General features: G+C 43.3%; 1 protein-coding gene across 8 annotated transcripts in view; it reads left to right on the top strand.

Annotated features, from left to right (window-relative positions):
• The window catches only part of adck5 (aarF domain containing kinase 5), a 123,915-nt gene that overhangs the window by 21,672 nt on the left and 82,687 nt on the right, over nt 1–19,556 (top strand). For 5 of the 8 annotated variants that reach the window (XM_069915093.1, XM_069915097.1, XM_069915096.1 and 2 more), the window contains exons 2-3: nt 2,797–2,894; nt 11,813–11,962. The exons of 1 other annotated variant lie outside the window; for it this stretch is intronic. In XM_069915093.1, coding sequence (XP_069771194.1) covers nt 2,797–2,894; nt 11,813–11,962 — 248 coding nt within the window. Of the gene's footprint in view, nt 1–2,796; nt 2,895–11,812; nt 11,963–14,605; nt 14,965–19,556 lie in introns of those variants that run through there. 2 more of the 8 variants (XM_069915099.1, XM_069915095.1) reach the window with 2 other exon arrangements.

Raw genomic sequence — 19,556 nt, forward strand, 5'->3', positions numbered from 1 at the left:
GCACACCTTGCCAAATGATTTCTCCAGTGCTGTTCCACAATATTTGGCCTGGAGTGAAGCAGGGTGGTCCCTTGGAGATGGTAAAAAGAGAGAAAAGCAGATATGATGCCTTTTATAGTACTGGAGTGCTGGGGAGTCCTGCCCAGGTAATCTACAGAGATCCAATGGCTCTTTGACAGCAAGGTCTAATTGATTACAAAGGCCAATGGCCCAAGGCCAAATACCAAGCTATTTAAAGGGGCCAATGGTCAGGTGTAAACTGCTAAGTGGGTGGAGCCAAACCTTGATTGACAGGTAGTATATCTTCCAACCAGGTAATGAGCAGTGCTGTCATATGACAGCCATGACCCTCTACATTACAGATGTTGTTGGCGTGGACTAGTTGGGGCAATGGGAATGGTTCCATGCTGTATAATTCTCTGTGTTGTACACTCCATCACCTACGGCTCCTAGAACGCTTCCACCAGCGTTGTCTCCGCTCCATCCTCAACATCCATTGGAGCGCTTTCATCCCTAGCGTCGAAGTACTCGAGATGGCAGAGGTCGACAGCATCGAGTCCACGCTGCTGAAGATCCAGCTGCGCTGGGTGGGTCACGTCTCCAGAATGGAGGACCATCGCCTTCCCAAGATCGTGTCATATGGCGAGCTCTCCACTGGCCACCATGACAGAGGTGCACCAAAGAAAAGGTACAAGGACTGCCTAAAGAAATCTCTTGGTGCCTGCCACATTGACCACCGCCAGTGGGCTGATATCGCTTCAAACCGTGCATCTTGGCGCCTCACAGTTCGGCGGGCAGCAACCTCCTTTGAAGAAGACCGCAGAGCCCACCTCACTTACAAAAGGCAAAGGAGGAAAAACCCAACACCCAACCCCAACCAACCAATTTTCCCCTGCAGCCGCTGCAACCATGTCTGCCTGTCCCGCATCGGACTTTTCAGCCACAAACGAGCCTGCAGCTGACGTGGACTTTTTACCCCCTCCATAAATCTTCGTCCGCGAAGCCAAGCCAAAGAAGAAAAGAACACTCCATGTAGTGATCTTCCTCTTATCTCCCTTGTACTTCTTATGAAAATCTTAAACCTGATGTATTAAAGAAAGACCAGCATTTAAAGCCTTTTAGATTCTTCAGCATGATGTGAAGCTCTCTTGATGCTTGGCCGAATGCCTGCCACAACGGCAAGGTTATGGCTCCAATGTTTACTGCCTTGGAAGCCCCTGCCACGTATCCAAAAATAACATAGATAATACTGGACGTCAACGATTTTGCTTCCTGAACACTTTTGGGTGGATTTTGTGGATTTTGGGCTGCTGATCACAGAAATCACCATAAAAGTTTCCCATCACATTCTGTTATTTTAGATAAAATCTATATTTGTGATTCCCTGTCATATTTTAAGTCTACCTCAAGCCTACAAAACCACAAAGTGCAACGTGTCATTGAAAATTTATTTTTTGCTTTTGGATTTGGACGTCTTCCTTGCTGATCTTGTTGGTGCAGTCAGTGACAAACACGGTGAAAGGTTCCACCAGGACATTACAACCATGGAAAAGCGGAATCAGGGCAACTGGAATCTATAAATGCTGGCTGACACGAGAGGCATCAGATGCTGAGTACAAACTAAAATCAGTGGTAAAACATTTTTAGGTCTGTTGAACTCGTACAATGTGTAAGCTAGATTCAATACAAGTTCATTTAATGTTTCTACAACTTCCTATGTGATACAGCAAATCTGAAATTATCTTTGTGTCATCTTGAAGTTGAAATAATCCCCAATTATTTTTTCAGGAAGCAAACCTTTTGGGGGAAAAAAATAGTTGTCCAGTATGGATAGGACAGGAGAGGAAAGGTGAGAATTTAATCAGGGGAGGGGGTGCCTCTGTGAATGCAGAGCTGGAGGAAGCAAACCATTAAAAAAAAAATTGTTGTCCAGCGTAATTGACATGGAAGCCCTTGATGAATGGTGGAGCAAACTCAATGGGCTGAATGGACAATTCTGCTCCAATGCCTTGTATGTTTCTGGGACAGAGAGTGTCCTCATAGCTAAATCCCGGCTGACCTATGGCCATTTTTCCTTTTAACTTGCCCTTTTTTTTCCATTGGTGGCTATGCCTTGAGTTGTCAAAATCATGAGCTTTAGAATTCGTAGTCACATCCCTATCTGCTTTCTTCCTTTATGAGGCCGCTTAAAAGTCCACCTCAGTCTCTGTGCAGTAGGGAAATGAACACCAATAATTTCAGAATCAGAATTTATTGTCGTGGCCATGCTTCACGAAATTCATTGTTTTCTGGCAGCATTACAGGTACTAAAGTAGCTATAAATTACATTAAAAAAATTAGTCAAAAGAAGAGAAAAAAGTGAGATTGGGTCTATGGTTCATTGTCCATTCAGAGATCTGATGGTGGAGGGGAAAAAGCTGCTTTTGTAATATTGGGTGCATGTCTTCAGGCTCCTGTACTTCTAAATGGTAGCAGTGGGAAGAGGGTATGGACTAGTTGGTGAGAATCCTTGATGATAGAAGTTGCATTCTTGAGACATCGCCTCTTGTAGATGTCCTTAATGGAGTGAAGACTAGTGCCCATGATGGAGTTGGCTGAGTTCACAACTCTGTTGTCTTTTCCTGTCTTATGAATTGGCGAATCCACACCAGACAGTGACGAAACCAGTCAAAGTGTTTCTCCTTAATGCACCTGGGTACAGTGATAATTTTTTCTAATAATTCTCGCATGAAGTTTCTTGAGTTTTGTGCTCAATGAAAGATGTCAATGCAAATCTAAGATGTTGTTCTTCGTTAGGTATGGTTGTGCAGACATCATTGGATGTTACTCCAGAGGACGAGGCTCATTCCACTGATCCCTACACTCAAGCAGCAAAGTAGCTCCCAGCCTATGAGGTATGTAGCAGAAACAAATGCATCTAAGAGTCTTATGGCACAAAAACATGTCCATGCTGACCACTTGGAGCACCATGTGTACTTCTGGTCACTGAGCTATATGAAATGAGGAGTGTTGGACAGTCCTTGGTCTGTACTTGTTGGAATTTAGGAGAATGAGGGGTGAACTCATTGAAACATTTTGAACGTTGAAAGGCATGTGTAGAGTGGATGTTGTGGCAGATTGTCATGTTTGTATTGTATATAGATAAGCTTTTGGGAGATAAATTGGGGCAGGTTTGTTAGAGTAGGTCACATACAAACACTTTAAAACAGATCTTATTTAAAATACTGGAGCTCTGCTAATGCTAGACATATCAGCCCCAGAACCTTTGCAAAAGCTTTAGAGAGTGCCAAAGAGACTTCACTAATGGATTGTTGTTTACAAAAAGACAACAGATGAAAGAACTTGTCAGAGCCGCAGACTGTCTGGAGTGGAACTTGCTGTTCTAGGAGGATAATGTGGTTTACAAGCAGAGAGAGTAAAACAGGCTTTCTCTCAGATAAAGAGAGAGAGAGACATACACACACAGAGATTAGTTCTACAGTTTTACAGTTAACTGGAGCAGGACAAGCTGGCAAACTTATGGAAAACTCCATTTGGAAGACTGATTGTGAATGCTTAGTTCAGCCTGGTCAAAGCCCTGTGGTTCATGCAAGAGGAGTGCTGGCTGCCTAATGTTTCACTTGAAATAAGAGAAACAAAAATGAAGTCTGTGTTGACCTGAAAGAAAGAAGTTATCATCTGGAAACCCCTGAAGGGGCAAGTTTCTTTGGCAAGACACTGAAGTGGCTGATTAAAAAGGAATCAGTTGTGGGTGTCCAGTGTTCAACAAATCTCTCTGAAAACCGACAAGAACCTTCCTGAGTGGTAACCATTTACCTTTCAAGCACCAAACCCAGGTGAAATTCATAAATGTTAAATTCTGTCCACAGTATAAGAATTGCCTGCAACCAGTGAACTTGGAGGAATGAGAAGTGAGATTTGACTGTGAATCAAAGTACTTTTCTGAACTTACACATTACATACACTTGCGCTTGGAATTAGAAGGGAGTTAAGTTAGGTTAGTTAAGTCAATAGTGATAAGTTAAAGTGTGAATCTGTTTTCATGTTTAAAGATAATTAAAAACAACTTTTGTTTAAGTAACCATTTGTCCTGGTGAAAATCTATTGCTGCTGTGTCCTCTAGGCTCGTAACATTTTTGGGATAAAGTTCACCAAGCTTTGGTGCTTGAAAAGTAAATGGTTACTGCTCAGGAAGGTTCTTGTCGGTTTTCAGAGAGAGATTTGTTGTATGCTGGACACCCACAACTGATTCCTTTATAATCAGCCACTTCAGTGTCTTGCCGAATAAACTTGCCCCCTCAGGGTTCTCCAGATGGTAACCTCCTTCTTTCAGGTCACCACAGAGTTCCTTTTTTCCCCCCCCTTATTTCAAGTGTAACATTAGACAGCCATTCCTCTCCACTTGCATGAGCCACAAGGGCTTTGACCAGACTGAACTAAGCATTCAAAACCCGTCTTCCAAATGGAGTTTTCCTCAAGTTTGCCAGCTTGTCCTGTTCCAGTTGACTGTAAAACTGTAGAACTAATCTGTGTGTGTGTGTCTCTCTCTCTTTCTGAGAGAAAGCCTGTTTTACTCTCTCTGCTTGTAAACCACATGATCCTCCTAGAACAGCAAGTTCCACTCAAGACAGGCTGCAGCTCTGACAAGTTCTTTCATCTGTTGCCTTTTTGTAAACAACAATCCATTAGTGAAGTAACTTGGGCACTCTCCAAAGTTTTGCAAAGGCTGATGGCCCCGACATGTCTAGCATTAGCAGAGCTCCAGTATTTTAAATAAGATCTGTTTTAAAGTGTTTGTATGTGACCTACTCTAAAAAAAAAACCTGCCCCAATTTATCTCCCCAAAACTTATCCATATACCATACAAAACACAACATAATCTGTTACAATGTAGAAAGATTATTTCCTATGGTGGGAGAGTCGAGGACAGTGGTCCCCAAACTTTTTAGAACATTAACCCCTTCATGGAATCCTTGATCCCTCATGGACCCAAAGGCATGGACACATATTTCGTTCTCCACTCCCTCAGTCCTTCGCTCTCTACTTATTGAGAGGCTGAAGCCAAATACAACATGTGCGATCACCAACGCCAGTTCTTGCAAGAGGTTGGTCATCCCTGCCGTAGGCACTATTTTTCGTAGACTGGCCACTGCTTTTGACCAAAAAAGTTCAATCGATTTTACCCTCCAGGATATTCACCCAGCCATAGTGAAGGAATGGCGATATATTTCCAACTCGGGATGGTGCACGTCTTGGAGGGCAACTTCCAGTTTGTGGTACTCCCATGCTCTTGCTACCCTTACACTACAGTGGGAACAGTTTTCCCTTATCTGCCTTGATAACACCTATCATACTGCATTTCAATCAAATCTTTCCCCACCTCAAGGGTCTTTCCCAAAATAAGGTAACTAGAAATGGGTGTGGTTGTCTCTTTTTGGATTAGCAAGAACTTCACCTCTGCTTTTCTTTCTGAACTGTGCCATTATTGACTTTTTATAGTCGAACAGCACAGTAACAGGCTCTTCAGGCCCACTAGCCCATGCCGCCCAATTAACCTACAACCCCAGTAAGTTTTGAAAGGTGAGAGGAAACCAGAACGCCTAGAGGAAACCCACACAGACAAGGGGAGAACATACAAACTCTATACAAACAGTGCCGATTCAAACCCAGGGGTGCTGGCCCTCCCATCTCTTCTAGCAGCATGCATCGCCTTACACTTCCATGAATTAAATTCCACCTGTCACTTGTCTAGCCATTCACATCCTGTAACAGTTGAATGAGTGTGCCACGTTTGGTGTCAATGGGAAATTTTTTTAGATTTCCCTCTGTACTTCAGAATCCGAGTAATTTGTATACAATGTGGCCCTGTTATAACGTGATCGTTGGGGTCAGTCAAATTTCATCACGAAAAAAAGCGGGGTAGCGTTAAATCAGGGTTTCTATAAATCCCACTTGGGAACCCGAGGCTCCTGCCTGGGTGCGTAAAATCAGGGTTTCACTGTAAATTAAAAAAGTGATCCTAACACTGACCTGAGGGGAGCTCCATTCTCCAGTCTGAAAAACAATCAATAACCACGATTCCCTTGTTCTCTGACCTTAAGCCAATACCTAATCCAAGCTTAATACACAAAATTTCAAATTTAAATATAGACATACAGCATGGTAACAGGCCCTTGGGCTCATGGGTCTGTGCCGCCCAATTAACCTATACCCCCTGTACATTTTGAACGGTGGAAGGAAAGTGGAGCTCTCCGAGAAAGCCCACGCAGACATCAGGGGAACGCATCAACTCCCTAAAGACAAGGCGGGATTCGAACTCCAGCCCCAATAGCTTAAAACGCATTGCACTATCCGCTATGCCAACCATGCCAGAGAAACACGACAGCATTCTATATTGCAAAGATATGTAACCAATGTTTCGGGCCTGAGTCCTTCGTCAGGGTATCAAAGAGTTGACTATAAAGAATGCTGTGTGACCTGCATTTCTTCAACACATTTTTTATGTATTAAACTACAATTACAGCGCCTGCAGACTTCCTTGTTCAGAATCAGGATTTATTGTTATGAAATTTGGTGTTTTATGGCAGCATCGGACTGCCAACATTCATATTAGAACCATCTTAAGACATTACTATAAAAAGTAAAATAAATAACAATAAAAGTGCATGAATCTGATGGCAGCGGCGAAGAAGCTGTCCTTATGTCGCTGAGTGCTCATCTTTAGGCTCCTGTACCTTTTCTCCGATGGTAGCAGAGTGAAGAGGGCATGTCCTGGGTGGTGGGGTCTTTGAGGATAGAGGCTGCTTTTTTTAAGACACCGCCTCATGCAGATGTCCTCGATGGAGTGAAGTCTGGTGCCTGTGATGTCGCAGGGCGAGTTAACAACCCTCTGGAGTTTATTTCTTGTCCTGAGAGTTGGCGCCTCCATGCCAGGCAATGACGCAACCACCCAGAATGCTCTCCACGGTACACCTGTAGAAGTTTACGAGCGTCTTCGGTGACGTACCGAACCGCCTCAGATACCTCACAAAGTAGAGCCGCTGAAGAGCCTTTTTGGTGATTGCATCGACATGGAGGCTCCAGGACAGATCCTCGGAGATCTTGTTTAACCTCATTTAGGCTGATAGGAACATAGGGAGTAGGAACAGGAGTAGGCCAAAAATGGTCCATCGAGCCTGCTCCGCCATTCAATACGATCATGGCTGATCGAATTTATGACCCAACTCCACCTACCTGCCTTCTCCCCATATCCCCTAATTCCTCTATCATGTAAAAATTTATCTAAATATGTTTAATGAGGCAGCCTCAACCACTTCCCTGATTAGAGAATTCCAAACATTCACTACTCTATTCGCTATTTATTTCAAGAGTCTCAATTTTTAAGCTTTTGTGTGACTCTTTGTGACACATGTATCAAATTCACATAAGCAACAAATGTTTCATTCTTATAATCTACTTACTCTGTCTTTAAAAAAAATCACTGCTTAGTCAAACAAATCACTGCAGACTGTCCCTAGTTCACTTTTCTGAGTGCAGGTTCATTTTATTTGTTTCCTGGCTATTTCTCCTAAAACATTTTCCACTACTGATGTTAAACTGACGTCCTTACACCTTCCCTTGGTCGATGAAGTCCTTTTAGGCACCGTTATTGCATTTATGGAAGATTATTGCAACCCTCCCCACAGGGAAGAAACAGCACCAACTTGGCGTGGTGCATGGCTTGGAGGGCAATTTCCAGTTTGTGGTGCTTCCATGCTTTTGCTGTTCTCGAACAGTTTTTCCTCGTCGATGGAAGCTGGAAGTTTCCATCCAAGCCATGCACCATCCTGAGTTGGAAATATGTCGATGTTCCTTCACCATAGCTGGGTCAAAATCCTGAAAGTGACTGAAACATTAAAGTCTGCAGATGCCATGATTGTAGTAAATGCACAGAGGTGCTGAAGGAACCCAGCAGGTCTCGCAGCCTCTATAGGAGGTAAAGATGTATAACAAACATTTTGGGCCCGAGTCCTTCTTTAAAGTACCTTGAACATCTGTCAGTTATATATATCTTTTCCTCACATGGATGCTGTAAAACCAGCTGAGTTCGTCCAGCATTTCTGAGTTTTTACAAAATCCTGGAACTTCCTCCTTGCCTGACAGCATTTCTCGCACCTTCCATGACCATAATCAGACCCACGTCCACTGATATTTTGTCAGCATCTTGAAAAGAACTAAGTACATTGCAGGTATATTATGTATTGTTTCTTTCTTTGGCTTGGCTTCGCGGACGAAGATTTATGGAGGGGGTAAAAAGTCCACGTCAGCTGCAGGCTCGTTTGTGGCTGACCAGTCCGATGCGGGACAGGCAGACACGATTGCAGCGGTTGCAAGGGAAAATTGGTTGGTTGGGGTTGGGTGTTGGGTTTTTCCTCCTTTGCCTTTTGTCAGTGAGGTGGGCTCTGCGGTCTTCTTCAAAGGAGGCTGCTGCCCGCCAAACTGTGAGGCGCCAAGATGCACGGTTTGAGGCGTTATCAGCCCACTGGCGGTGGTCAATGTGGCAGGCACCAAGAGATTTCTTTAGGCAGTCCTTGTACCTTTTCTTTGGTGCACCTCTGTCACGGTGGCCAGTGGAGAGCTCGCCATATAATACGATCTTGGGAAGGCGATGGTCCTCCATTCTGGAGACGTGACCCATCCAGCGCAGCTGGATCTTCAGCAGCGTGGACTCGATGCTGTCGACCTCTGCCATCTCGAGTACCTCGACGTTAGGGGTGTGAGCGCTCCAATGGATGTTGAGGATGGAGCGGAGACAACGCTGGTGGAAGCGTTCTAGGAGCCGTAGGTGGTGCCGGTAGAGGACCCATGATTCGGAGCCGAACAGGAGTGTGGGTATGACAACGGCTCTGTATACGCTTATCTTTGTGAGGTTTTTCAGTTGGTTGTTTTTCCAGACTCTTTTGTGTAGTCTTCCAAAGGCGCTATTTGCCTTGGCGAGTCTGTTGTCTATCTCATTGTCGATCCTTGCATCTGATGAAATGGTGCAGCCGAGATAGGTAAACTGGTTGACCGTTTTGAGTTTTGTGTGCCCGATGGAGATGTGGGGGGGCTGGTAGTCATGGTGGGGAGCTGGCTGATGGAGGACCTCAGTTTTCTTCAGGCTGACTTCCAGGCCAAACATTTTGGCAGTTTCCGCAAAGCAGGACGTCAAGCGCTGAAGAGCTGGCTCTGAATGGGCAACTAAAGCGGCATCATCTGCAAAGAGTAGTTCACGGACAAGTTTCTCTTGTGTCTTGGTGTGAGCTTGCAGGCGCCTCAGATTGAAGAGACTGCCATCCGTGCGGTACCGGATGTAAACAGCGTCTTCATTGTTGGGGTCTTTCATGGCTTGGTTCAGCATCATGCTGAAGAAGATTGAAAAGAGGGTTGGTGCGAGAACACAGCCTTGCTTCACGCCATTGTTAATGGAGAAGGGTTCAGAGAGCTCATTGCTGTATCTGACCCGACCTTGTTGGTTTTCGTGCAGTTGGATAATCATGTTGAGGAACTTTGGGGGACATCCGATGCGCTCTAGTATTTGCCAAAGCCCTTTCCTGCTCACGGTGTCGAAGGCTTTGGTGAGGTCAACAAAGGTGATGTAGAGTCCTTTGTTTTGTTCTCTACACTTTTCTTGGAGCTGTCTGAGGGCAAAGACCATGTCAGTGGTTCCTCTGTTAGCGCGAAAGCCGCACTGTGATTCTGGGAGAATATTCTCAGCGACACTAGGTATTATTCTATTTAGTAGAATCCTAGCGAAGATTTTGCCTGCAATGGAGAGCAACGTGATTCCCCTGTAGTTTGAGCAGTCTGATTTCTCGCCTTTGTTTTTGTACAGGGTGATGATTATGTATTGTAGCCTGACACTAAGTGTACAACTGTATTACATGGACCAACTCATCTATACTGACCAAGTTGCCTATCTGGACTTGTCCCATTTATCTGTGTTTGACCCAATAGTTTTAGAAGCCTTTCATACCCATGTATCTCTTTAAATACCTTTTAAACGTTGTAATTGTCCCTGCCTCTACCACCTCCTCTGATAGCTGGTTCTGTAAACCCAGCACCCCCATGTGAAAATGTTACCCCTCAGGCCTCTGTTAAAATTATTCTCTTCAGTCTTAAAATTTTCTGCCTGGATTATAGGAGGCTGAGGAAGGACCTTGAAGAATTTGTAAAATCATGAGTGGCACAGATAAGTCCATCTTTTTCCCAGGGTAGGGGAATCTAAAGCTAGAGAGGATAGATTTAAGGGAAGTGGTTTAAAAGGACTTGAAGGTCATCTTCTTCACTCAGGGTGGTGGGTATTTGGAGTGAACTGCCAGAGGAAATGATAGAGGGGGGTACAATTGTGATGTTTTAAAGCACATTTAGAAAGGTAGTTGGATAAGAATGTTTGGAGGCATATGTGCTAAACCCAGACAAGATCACAAGACAGAGGAACAGAAGGCGGCCACTAGGCCCATCAAGTCTGTTCCATAAAACTTCAGTAAGCTACTCGACACTCGTTCCAATTTCCCCATATTCCTTGATGGCTTCACTAATGAGATACTTGTCTATTTCTTGTTTAAATACTCCCAGTGATCTGGCTTTCACTGCTGTATGCGGCAGTAAGTTCCACAGATCCATGACCCTATGGCGAAAGAAGTTCTTCCTAATCTATGTTTTATATGGATAACCTCTAATTTTCAGCTATGATCCCTTGTCCTCGATTCACCCACCAAGGGAAACATCTTACCCAACCAAGGGAAACATTTTACCCAAATGGTACAATCTTGGTCAGCATGGACAAGTTGGGTTGAAGGCCTGTTTCTGTGCTGTGAGACTTTTATTTTTCTCCCTACTGGGTCCCACCTTATCTCTTCCTACCTGGTCCCTATTTACATTCCGGTGGAATGTAACACAAAAGTCTGCGAACGCTGTGATTATAGTAAAAACACAAAAATATTGGAGGAACTTGGTGGGTATCCTGGCACCCACAGGAGGTAAAGATGTATAGCCAATGTTTCAAGCCTGAGCCCTTTTTCAAGGCATCTTGAAACATTGGTGGTGTATCTTTACCTCCTGGGTGCTGTGAGGCCCGCTGAGTTTATTTTTAAGTAACCAATGTTTCAAGCCTGAGCCATTCGTCAGAGACTTCTAGACAGGCACATGGCTGAGTTCCTCCAGCATTTCCAAGCTTTTTATATTAATTACTATTCCTGTATGTTTCCCAGTCCCCTTCTCCTTACCCCGCCCCCCCCCCCCCCCCTCCACCATACCCCACTCCCTCTCCCTACACCATTGCATTTATCTTGGTCACCCACATAACAGGCTTCCTGAAACAGTGAAATAGAAGTCCTGCAATTATAACATAGAAACAAAACTTACAGCACAATTCAGGCCCTTCGGCCCATAAAGTTGTTCAGAAAATGTCCCTACCTTAGAAATGACTAGGCTTTCCCATCAGCCTCTATTTTTCTAACCTCCATGTACCTATCCAAAAGTCTCTTAAAGAACCCTAACGTATCTGTCTCCAGCACTGTTGCCGGCAGCCCATTCCATGCATCCACCACTTTTTTTAAAAAAAAAAGCCTTACCCCTGACATCTCCTCTGCACCTTAAACCTGTGTCCTCTTGTGGCAACCATTTCAGCTCTGGGGATAAAGCCTCTGACTAACCACATGATCAATGCTTCTCATCTTAAACGCCTCTATCAAGTCACCGCTCATCCAACATAGCTCCAAGGAGAAAAGGTCGAGTTCACTCAACCTATTTTGCAGTGGTGTGGTGTGCTCTTCTTTCTGTACCTTTACAGCAACGTTTATCGCCGAGAGGCGTATAAAAAGGTGCTGCTTGGATTGGCGCTGTCAGTGCCACTTGCTGCTGGTGTTGTCTGGTGCACGTCTGACTCGCGGGACCGCAGAAGGATTAGGATTCTGGTTGAAGGTGTCGGTCGCTTTTACAGGTAAATAGCGTGTTGTGGCACCTTTCCTCTTTTTGTTGTGCTGTTGATCTAGTTCGATGCATAGGTCTCTTTACTGGAAACCCTGTTTATTTCTGTTTTTTTCCAATTTCACATAATTATAGAAGGCCTGGCCCATGAAACCCATTTACACCCGATTAACCTACAAACCCAGTACATTTTGGAGCAAGGTCATGGGGAGAACATACAAACTCCTTACCGAGAGCACCAGATCCGGATTTCGTAACACAGTAAGATATAGGAGCAGAAGCAGACCATTCAGCCCATTGAGTCTGCTCCGCAATCCCATCATGAGCTGGTCCATTCTCCCACTCAGTCCCACCCCCCCACCTTCTTCCCAGAAGTATTGATACCCTGTCGATTCAAATCGCTATTGATCTCTGCCTTAAATGTACCCAATGACCAGGCCACTTCGGCTCTCCGTGGTAGCATATTCCAAAGGTTCAGGGTTCTGGATAAAGGAACTTTTCAGTTTCAAATGTGTGCCTTTCAGTGCTGAAGTTGTGCCCTTTTGACCTTGACTCCCCTACTATGGAAAACAATTTGATATGATCTTGTTTCTGTGCCTCTACACTGATGTTTATTGCTCAGGCCTGTATAAAAAGATGTTCCTTGGATAGATGCTTTTTGTGCCCTGTGCTGTATGGTGTGTGTCTGACTCAACAGGGCAGGACCTTCCTGTGAGATGCATTTACTTAGTTACCTATTGATCTACGAATCCACATATCGCTAAGATGTGAGAGGAAACAAGAAGCATTCAGAAAAATTCCACGGAGTCAGCAGGGAAAATATGCATCTCCCAAGTAAAATTGAAAGAATCCACATAAATTGATGCATATGTAGCTGTGCGCTACTCGAAAAAGACACACTAGTGTAGTCAGGTTAAACTCTTAGTTTTATTAAGGATCAGGCCTAACTTTTAGACTTGCGCTGTTCCCGCCATAGCCCCTCCCCCCCCCACTTTGGCTGACATCACAACATGCATAACAATGCCTGTCTTTCCCTCGCGCTGTCCCTGTCTGTTGGTTGCGCAGCAAGGCCAGCGCCATTTTGGGGTCACTGGCCTTTAAGCTGCCCTTGCCGTTTACCTGCCAGTTTGCGTGTTGGGATCAGTGCCACTGCACAGTCTACTCGCCTTTGGTTGTGCTCGCCACCCGGAGCGCCAGCTCGATTGCCACGGCGGCGGGCTGCCATATGACCCCACCCCCCCCCCCCCCCCCCCCCACCAAAGAACCAGCAGTATTGTCCTTGTTATTGTTCTTGGTGCCCGGGGGAAAAGTCTCTTCAGCCTTCAGTGGCCTGCCTCTTTGGCGTGGTGCTGGCGTATCAACTGGATGCACCGGGTCCAGATGTGCTGGCTTCAGCCTGACTGTGGTGAAGACCTCCATCTTGCCTCCGACCTCGAGCGTGGCCCTGTTGTTGCGGTTGACCTTGAGCAGACCTTTGTATGGCCTCTGAAGCGGTGGATGATGTGAACCCCTGCGAATGAAAACGTACTCGCAATCCTGTAGGTCTTTGGGTACGTTGGTCCCCTTGTGCCCGTGTCTGGAAGGTGGAATCGGGGCCAGGTTGCCAAATCTTTCCTTTAGCCTGCTGAGGAATGCTGTAGAGTCATCCTGCTGTCCGCCTGGGGATGGTACGAATTCTTCCGGGACCACCACTGGAGCTCTGTAGATGAATTCAGCCGAAGAGGTGTTGAGGTCCTCCTTGGGTGTCATGCGGATGCCCAACAGCCCCCATGGTAACTCGTCTTCCCAGTTGGGTCCTTGGAATTTGGTGATGAGCACAGTTTCGTGGTGCCTGTGGGTGGTTGGCTGTTCTGTGATACAGCTGGGCATCCCATAGGCTGGTGAGGTTGAACCACAGACTGGAGGTGAATTGGGCCCTGCTCTCAGATGTGATGTGGGACGGAAACCCTGGGATACCAGCAAAAGGGTCCTACTATGTCGAACCTTCCCTCTGTGGGCTCGAAGTGCTGAGGTGGGGTCTTGGTGTTCATTGTTTGGCACTGCGCGCAAGCCTTTGCCCACCAGCTGACCTGTTTACTCAATCCATGCCATGTGTATTTGCTGGCCACCAGCCGGACTGTGGCCTGATGGAAGGGTGAGTCAGTCCCTGGATGGAGTCAAAAATCTGTCATCTCCAATCCGCTGGGATGATGGGTCTGACCTGACCGGTGGCCACAGGAGGATGGTGTTACCTGTGCCTACTGGAATGTCCTGGTGCTGCAGTCTCGATATAGCAGTCCTATATTGGGGCATTTCCTTGTCTTTCTGCTGTTCCTCCACCAGTATCACAAAGTCCACTCCCCTCGATAATGTGTGGATACTTTGTCTGGACAGTGGGTCGGCCACCACATTGCTAGAGATATGCCTCACATCTGTGGTGTACTCCGAGATGTAAGACAGGTGTCATTGCTGGCGGGCCGACCAGGGGTCCGAGATCTTAGCCAAGGCAAAAGTCAGGGGCTTGTGATCTGTGAAAAGTGAAGGACCTTGTAAAGAAGTCTAAATCATTGTCTCAACAGAAACCAAAGGGAAGTATCTTTGTTACTGCTGGTTTAGATACAAGCACAAGAAAGATGAACAGTCTGATCTTTTTCCTGTTTCCTTGTTGTTTCTCCAGAACAATACAGTATTGTAAAGATGAACATGCTTTATAAAAAGTTCACAATTGGAGAAAAAGTCATACGACGAGAAATTAACCTTTACAGACCCGCCCTCAAGGAAGTACCTGAAGTGGCGGTTGGCTAAGTACAGCACCAGTAGCTCTCTGTCGAAAACGCTGTACTTCAGTTCTGGAGGCTACAGATGTTTGCTGAAGAAAGCCAGTGGCCACCAACTTCCTTCAATCTGCTGCTCCAGATTGCCATTTCTGAGGCATCCAGGGCAGTTGGAGTGTCTGACCTGGGATGTGCCAGGAGAGCGGCATCTGCCATGGCTTCCTTGGCCTTCATGGAAACTTCTGCTGAATCCTCATCCCAGGTGATCTCCTTCGCCTTGCCTGCCATCTGGGCAAACAAGGGTCGCATTATCTGGGCAGCTGAGGGGATGAACCTGTGATAGAAATTGATTATTCCACTGAACTCCTGTAGTCCCTTGGTTGTGTTGGGTCTGGGGAACTTCTGGATGACCTCCACTTTACTGGGTAGTGGTGTGGCTCCTTCCCTGGTTATTCTGTGGCCCAGGAAGTCGATGGCCTCCCTCCGAACTGGTATTTGGCTAGGTTGATTGTCAGACTGAACTCGCTCAGTCGGGTGTAGAGGTTGCAGAGGTGCGCCATATCCTCCTGTTGGTTCCTGCTCTCCACCAGGATATTGTCCAGGTACACAAAGGTGCTGTCCAGGTCTTGGCCCACTGCGCCCATAAGTCGCTGGAAATTCTGCTGCAGCGTTCTTTAGCTCGAACAGCATTTGGAGGAATTTGAAGAGGCCGAATGGTGTGATGATGGCAATCTTGGGGATATCATTGGCGTGTACCAGGATCTGATGATATCCCCACACGAGGTCTACCTTGGAGAAGACCCTTGCCCACATGTAACAGCAGCATCGTATAATTCAAAAGCAAGAGGAGTGGCTATATTAATTAGCAAAAATGTGCCATTTAAAATAGAAGAGGAAATAATAGATCCAGCAGGGAGATATGTTAGGATAAAATGTCAGATATATTCAGAGCTTTGGAATCTACTTAATATATATTCACCTAACGAAGAAGATCAAAAGTTTATGCAAGATATCTTTTTGAAGGTAGCTAATACGCAAGGGAACATACTAATAGGAGGGGATTTCAATCTGAATTTGGATCCAAATATGGATAAAACGGGGAAAAAAATTAACAGGAAGAACAAAGTAACCAAATTTATAATTAAATCAATGCAAGAAATGAAACTTGTGGACATATGGAGGAAACAAAACCCAAAAGAAAAGGAATACTCATACTACTCGACTAGACATAAAACATACTCAAGGATAGACCTATTCCTGTTATCAGCCCACATACAAGGGAGAGTTAGGAAAACGGAATATAAAGCTAGACTATTATCGGACCACTCACCCCTGTTATTGGCAATAGAGCTAGAAGACATCCCTCCAAGAATGTATAGATGGAGATTAAACCCCATGCTACTTAAAAGACAGGATTTTAGAGAATTTATTGAAAAACAATTAAAAATGTACTTTGAAGTAAATACGGAATCAGTGGAAGATAAGTTTATACTATGGGACGCAATGAAAGCATTCATTAGAGGGCAAATAATAAGTTATGCAACCAAGATGAAGAAGGACTATAATCAGGAAACAGAGCAGTTGGAAAGGGAAATAATAAACATAGAAAAAAAATTAGCAATAAAGGAAGATACAACCAAAAGAAGAGAATTGGCGGATAAAAAAATAAAATATGAAACATTACAAACATATAAGGTGGAGAAGAATATAATGAAGACAAAACAGAAATATTATGAACTAGGGGAAAAAACACACAAAATCCTAGCATGGCAGCTTAAGACAGAGCAAACTAAGAAAACGGTATTGGCAACAAGGAAAAAAGACAAACAAATTACATATAATCCAAAAGAAATTAAGGAAAACTTCAGAGAATTCTATGAACAATTATACCGAACCGAAAACGAAGGGAAAGAAGGGAAAATAGATGAATTTTTGACTAAAATTGAACTACCAAAACTACAAATAGAGGAACAAAATAAATTAACAGAACCATTTGGAACAGTAGAAATACAAGAGATAATAAAAAATTTACCAAATAATAAGACACCAGGAGAGGATGGACTCCCAATAGAATTCTACAAAACATTTAAAGACCTAATAATACCGCCCCTCCTGGATGTAATCAACCAGATTGATGAGACACAAAACTTACCAGATTCATGTAAAACAGCAATAATTACAGTGATACTAAAACAAGGGAAAGATCCACTCTCACCAGCGTCATATAGACCAATATCTTTGCTAAACACAGATTATAAGATAATAGCTAAACTATTAGCGAACAGATTAGCAGAACAGGTACCGAAAATGGTAAATTTAGACCAAACTGGATTTATCAAAAAAAGACGCACAACAGACAATATTTGTAAATTTATTAACTTAATTCATGCAGTAGAAGGAAATAAAGCACCGGCAGTAGCAGTTGCTTTAGACGCAGAGAAGGCCTTCGACAGAGTAGAATGGAATTACTTGTTCAAAGTATTGCAAAAATTCAGTTTACCGGAGAAGTATATTAATTGGATTAAAGCATTATATAAGGGACCGTTAGCGAAAGTGACAGTAAATGGACATGTATCAAAGCAATTTAACTTAAGCAGGTCAACGCGGCAGGGATGCCCACTATCACCATTATTGTTTGCGCTAGCTATAGAACCACTAGCAGAATCGATAAGAAGAGATAATAATATAAAAGGAATAAAAATAAAAGACAGGGAATATAAAATCAGTCTGTTTGCGGATGATGTGATAGTGTACTTAACAGAACCAGAACTATCAATAAAAGAACTATATAAGAAATTGAAGGAATATGGAGAAGTGTCGGGATACAAGATAAACGTAAATAAAAGTGAAGCAATGCCTATGAATAACGCGGATTTCTCAAAATTTAAGGAGGAATCCCCATTCAGATGGCAAACGCAGGCAATAAGATACCTAGGTGTGCAAATAAACAAAAATCTAGGCCAATTATATAAACTCAATTACAATCCACTAATGAAAAAACTACAGGACGATTTAGAGCATTGGAAAGAGCTACCACTAACACTGATAGGAAGGATAAACTGTATTAAAATGAACATTTTTCCAAGGATACTATACTTATTTCAGGCATTGCCAATACAACTGACAGAAAAATTCTTCAAAGAGTTAAAGAAAATAATAAGGAGATTTTTATGGAGAGGGGGGAAACCGAGGATAGCACTAGACAAATTAACAGAATGGTATAAACAAGGAGGCTTACAATTGCCAAACTTCAAAAATTATTATAGAGCCGCACAATTAAGGTACCTATCAGATTTTTATCAAACAAGGGAAAAACCAGACTGGACGAGACTAGAATTAGATAAAATAGGGGAAAAGATACCTGAACACATATTATATAAATGGGACGAAAAATTGGTACAACATAGAACTTCTCCAGTATTACACCATCTCCTCAATATATGGAAGAAGATACATGTAGAAAGAAATAAAATAAATTACCAAATACCAAAACTAATATTGACGCAAAATAAGCTACTCCCTTTTACAATAGACAACCTTGCCTTTAGAAAATGGGAAAAAAAAGGGATTAAAAGAATAGAAAATTGTTTTTCAGGAAGTAGATTCTTATCCTTTGAACAAATGAGAGATAAGTACAATATAACGGGAGATACAGCGCTGGCATATTACCAACTGAGATCCTACTTGAAAGATAAATTAGGAAGCAACTTGAGTTTACCAGAGGGAAGTAACCTTGAATATGTGATTACAGATACAATGTTAATCAAAAGATTTATAAAAAATATGTATATTAAACTGCAAGAAAAGGAAAATGAGGAAACAAATGGTAAAACTAAACAAAAATGGGAACAAGATTTAAATATAAAGATAAAAAAGGAAACATGGGAGAAGTTATGCTCTGGAACGATGAGAAATACAATAAATACGAGGCTGCGTATGATACAATATAATTGGTTACACAGACTATACATTACACCGCAAAAGTTAAATAAATGGGACCCAACAGTATCTGATAGATGTTTTCGATGTAAAAAAGAAAGGGGAACAACAATTCATGCAATCTGGACATGTGAGAGAGTAGAAAAATTTTGGGATGATCTCAATCAGATATTAAATAAAATAACAGAAAACAATATACCAAAGAATCCAGAGATCTTTCTCCTAAGTAACATAAAAAATAAAGAATTTGGAATTGACTTGGAGGATGCACAAAAAAGATTTGTTAAGATAGCCCTAGCTGTAGCAAAAAAATGTATTATGTCAACCTGGAAATTGGAAGATAATTTGAAAATACAACAATGGTATATAGAAATGAATAAATGTATTCCATTAGAAAAAATAACATATAGTTTAAGAAATAATATCGAAATATTCGAACAAGTATGGGAGCCTTACATTAAATACAATAGCGAAAACCTACCGGGAACAAACATTACCTAAGTTGATGGAATGAGAAGAGAAGAAAAAAATGGACTCAGTAGAATTTCTGGTGTATTTTTGTTGAATGACAACATTGTCTAACTGAATTAATGCAACCTAGATTGTATAACTAAAATGGATGAGAGGGGGGAGGGATGGGGGGGTGGCTTGGGAGGAGGGAGGGGGGAGGGGGGAGGGAGAAAAAGTCACTGTAAATGTGTGGAAAAGAAAAAGTGTATATCATGGCTATTGTGATTTATGGTGTGAAAAATAAAAAATTTAAAAAAAAAAAAAAAAAAAAAAAAAAAAAAAAGAAGACCCTTGCCCCATGTAGGTCAGCCGTGAAGTCCTGTATGTGTGGCATGGGATACTGATCCGGTGTTGTGGCCTCATTGAGCTGGCGGTAGTAGCTGTATGGTTTCCAGACCCCAGTTG

This window comes from Narcine bancroftii, chromosome 1 (assembly GCF_036971445.1).
Source record: "Narcine bancroftii isolate sNarBan1 chromosome 1, sNarBan1.hap1, whole genome shotgun sequence".
NCBI lineage: Eukaryota > Metazoa > Chordata > Chondrichthyes > Torpediniformes > Narcinidae > Narcine > Narcine bancroftii.